The sequence below is a fragment of the Myotis davidii genome, unplaced genomic scaffold (genome assembly GCF_000327345.1).
Source record: "Myotis davidii unplaced genomic scaffold, ASM32734v1 scaffold2674, whole genome shotgun sequence".
NCBI classification, from domain to species: domain Eukaryota; kingdom Metazoa; phylum Chordata; class Mammalia; order Chiroptera; family Vespertilionidae; genus Myotis; species Myotis davidii.
Window position 1 is genome coordinate 63,682 of NW_006285308.1, and position 3,436 is coordinate 67,117.

General features: G+C 38.5%; 1 protein-coding gene across 1 annotated transcript; it reads right to left on the reverse strand.

Annotated features, from left to right (window-relative positions):
* Nucleotides 1–687: 687 nt before the first annotated feature.
* Nucleotides 688–1,692, reverse strand: LOC102752230 (olfactory receptor 7A17). The gene has a single exon (XM_006756056.1). The coding sequence runs from the start codon at nt 1,690–1,692 to the stop codon at nt 688–690; it is 1,005 nt and encodes a 334-aa protein (XP_006756119.1).
* Nucleotides 1,693–3,436: the final 1,744 nt, after the last annotated feature.

Consider the following 3,436-nt stretch of genomic DNA (forward strand, 5'->3'; position numbering starts at 1 on the left):
GGACGTTATGACTGGTATGTTAGCTTGCTGTTGGGGTCTGGCCAATTGGGGGTCGGACATGCCCTGGAACTCTACCCCAGTCCCTTGCTGGCTGGCCAACGTCCCGCGTCTCTCCCCGTCTCCAGCCCTACACCAGTGGGGTTCCTCGGCCTGGACTGCACCCTCCCCAACTCCAGGAACCCTCAGGGGATGTCGGAGAGCCAGTTTCAGCCCGATCCTGTAGACCAGGCCGAGGGACCCCACTGGTGCACGAATTCATGCACCAGTATGAAATAATGAAGTACAATATTGGTTAAACAGTGCTCTTATATCTTCTTATGAATTTTTTTTTATAAATGGTTATGGTTTCCAAGTGCACTTTATTTCCTTAGGAGAAGAACAACCCATATTATTTTTCTTTTAATATAATTAAAGAAACATTACTCAGTATGATAAGATTTCTTTTAAAAAAATTGGTCTTAAGAAATCTATGTACTCTTATGAGATAAATAAGAATTTCTAAATACTTCATTCAAAGTTGGAAACCAATTTCGGTGGGAAGAAAAATGACAAAGGGAAAGCTGTTAGATATCACAAAGTCAAGGAATTAATAAAGTGGTTCAATTAAATTCTGCAGAAATCATAAAAACAGACACTCCAGGAATAAACAGAGAGAGTAAACTGCACTTCCACAACTTGATCTAAGAATCAAAACATCTGGCTCTGAGGCTTTGAGTCCAGCTGTAATGTGAATTTCTTCAGCCCTATGAAAATGGGTCCTTTTATAGCTGCCATCCCAAGCAATCTTTTCAGAGCCCTCTTTATGTCTTTGCTCCTGAGACTGTAGATGAAGGGGTTCAGCATGGGTGTGACCACAGTGTACATCACTGAGGCTGCTGCACTTGAGTGTGGGCTATGGGTAGCAGCAGAACTGAGGTATACTCCTAGGGCTGTACCATAAAACAAAGAGACAACCAAGAGGTGAGACACACAGGTAGAAAATGCCTTATACTTCCCCTGAGCTGATGGGATTGCACGTATGGAGGCCACTATCTTAGAGTAAGAGTAAAGGATACCAACAAAGGGACCACCACCCAGGAGTCCAGTTCCAAAATACATCACCATGTTGTTAAGAAAGGTGTCAGAAGAGGCAAGTTGGACCATCTGATTGAGTTCACAGAAAAAGTGTGGGATTTCTAAGTCTGGATAGAAAGACAGTCGCAATGCGGTTAAGCCTTGTAACAAGGAATCCAAAGCACTCATGATCCAGGACACCAGAACCAGCAGTCCACAGAGCCGGGGGTTCATGATGACTGTGTAGTGCAGCGGGTGGCAGATGGCCACAAGCCGGTCATAGGCCATCACAGTCAGGAGGAAGTCATCCAGTCCCCCAAATAATAGGAAAAAGAACATCTGGGTGATGCAGCCTTCATAGGTGATGGCTTTGCTCTGTGTCTGGATGTTCCACAGCATCTTTGGGACGGTGGTGGAGGTGACACAGATGTCTACCAAGGACAGGTTGGAGAGGAAGAAGTACATGGGTGTGTGGAGGTGGGAGTCTGAGCTGACGGCCAGGACAATGAGTAGGTTTCCCAACACAGTGATCAGGTACATGGAGAGGAACAGTCCAAATATGAGGGGCTGCAGTTCTGGTTCCTCTGATAATCCCAAAAGAAGAAATTCTGAAAATCCTGTGAGGTTCTCCAGTTCCATGTGGTGAAAGTAACTACCAGGAGATAGGAAAAGTAACATCACTAATTTCCCCACAAGCAAGCATTAGTAACCTAGCATTAATGCAACCATCTACATTGTAGAATCAAGGAATTAAGTTCTGTATTTGGTTTATGGCTTGGTCTCCTTTAGGACATCCCTAATGCTGTTTCTCATTAAACTTTCCTTTTCCATGTGAAGACAGATGAAGAATTCTTATGACTTACTCAATTCTTTCAGAAAGAAAAATAATTTTAAAAAGCAAGGGACTAACTGCAGAGGTCAGCACGGTCACTATAGTTAATAATACTGTATTGGGTATTTTAAGTGACCTTATCACAAGAAGAAAATATTATAACTATGGTAGTGACAGCTATTAACTAACTTACTATGCACATTATATTGCAATATATACAAAGACATAATTATTATATTATACACCTGAAACTAATGTAATATTTTAGGTAAATTATATTTCATTTAGTAATTTTAAAGTAATGGAGAAGACAGTATAGGATTGACTGACTGATTGGACCACACAAAATTGATAAACTTTATACATTCTTTATAAACACTTACATATACATAAAAACTAAATGAAAAACAGTTTTTGTATAAAAACTCCAATTCTTTGTTAGAAAGAATCCAATAAAAAATCAAATAAGAGAATATAGGCAATAATATTGTGTTAAGTCTGTACAATGACAGATGAATACAAGACTAGGTGTGGCGATCACATTGTAATATATATAAATGTTGAATTACTCTAGTGTACACCTAAAACTAATATAATATTGTATACAAACTACACTTAAACATAGAATGGAATAAAAATACTTTGTTATAACTCCCCAAAAGCAAAGAACTTTCATGTGTACCACATAGTACAAGTTTATTAGATGCCAACTATAATTTAAAATAAATAAATTAATAAGCATGTAAAGGAGAAACTTACATAGACAACTTTTAATAGAGACTCCAAATAATGTACAAACCCGCAAATTTCATTACTCAGCCTCACAGGTAATGAAATAATTGCAAAGTGAATCTCATTACCTTATTCGTTTTTATCTACCAAATAAATTTTTCAAATGTGAATAGCCAAGGTGAGAGAACATACTATGAAATGTATGTCTCATGCACTGTGATTGCAAAGGTGTATTTGCAAACTTCCTGGGTCTGGATTTTCCTCATTCATATGGAAACATAGTCAAATATGCCCAATCATAAAATTTAAAAAAGGGCCCTCACATCACTGAATATTCCTCCACCATTAAAAACCTATTCATCTATTCTTTTTAATAAAGTCCTTGAACTTACGTTCTATTTCTACTTAGAAGGACTTTATACCTCCAATGCCCATTCTTTTTGTTTCTTTTTTTTAAAACAATGATGGCTGTTTTTTAAAAATATATATCTTTATTGATTTAAGAGAGGAAGTAAGAGGGAGAGGGAAATAGAAACATCAATGATGAGAGGGAATCATTGATTGTCAGCCTCCTACATGCACCCCACTGGTGATCAAGCCTGTAATTCCAGGATGTGCCCTTGACTGAAATCAAATCTGGGACCCTTCAGTGCATAGGCCGCTCTATCCACTGAACAAAACCAGTTACAGCTCCAATGCCATTTCTTAATTTGCCTTTCATTAGTAGCATTTAAATGTCAACATTGGAACTTGCATTTCACTGAGTCTTCACTTTCCGTTGAGCACCATGAATAACACATTACTGTATTGTAAAGCCAG

What these genes read in the sequence shown, in the direction of transcription:
- LOC102752230 (XM_006756056.1), bottom strand. Translation starts at nt 1,692, where the DNA reads ATGGAACTGGAGAACCTCACAGGATTTTCAGAATTTCTTCTTTTGGGA.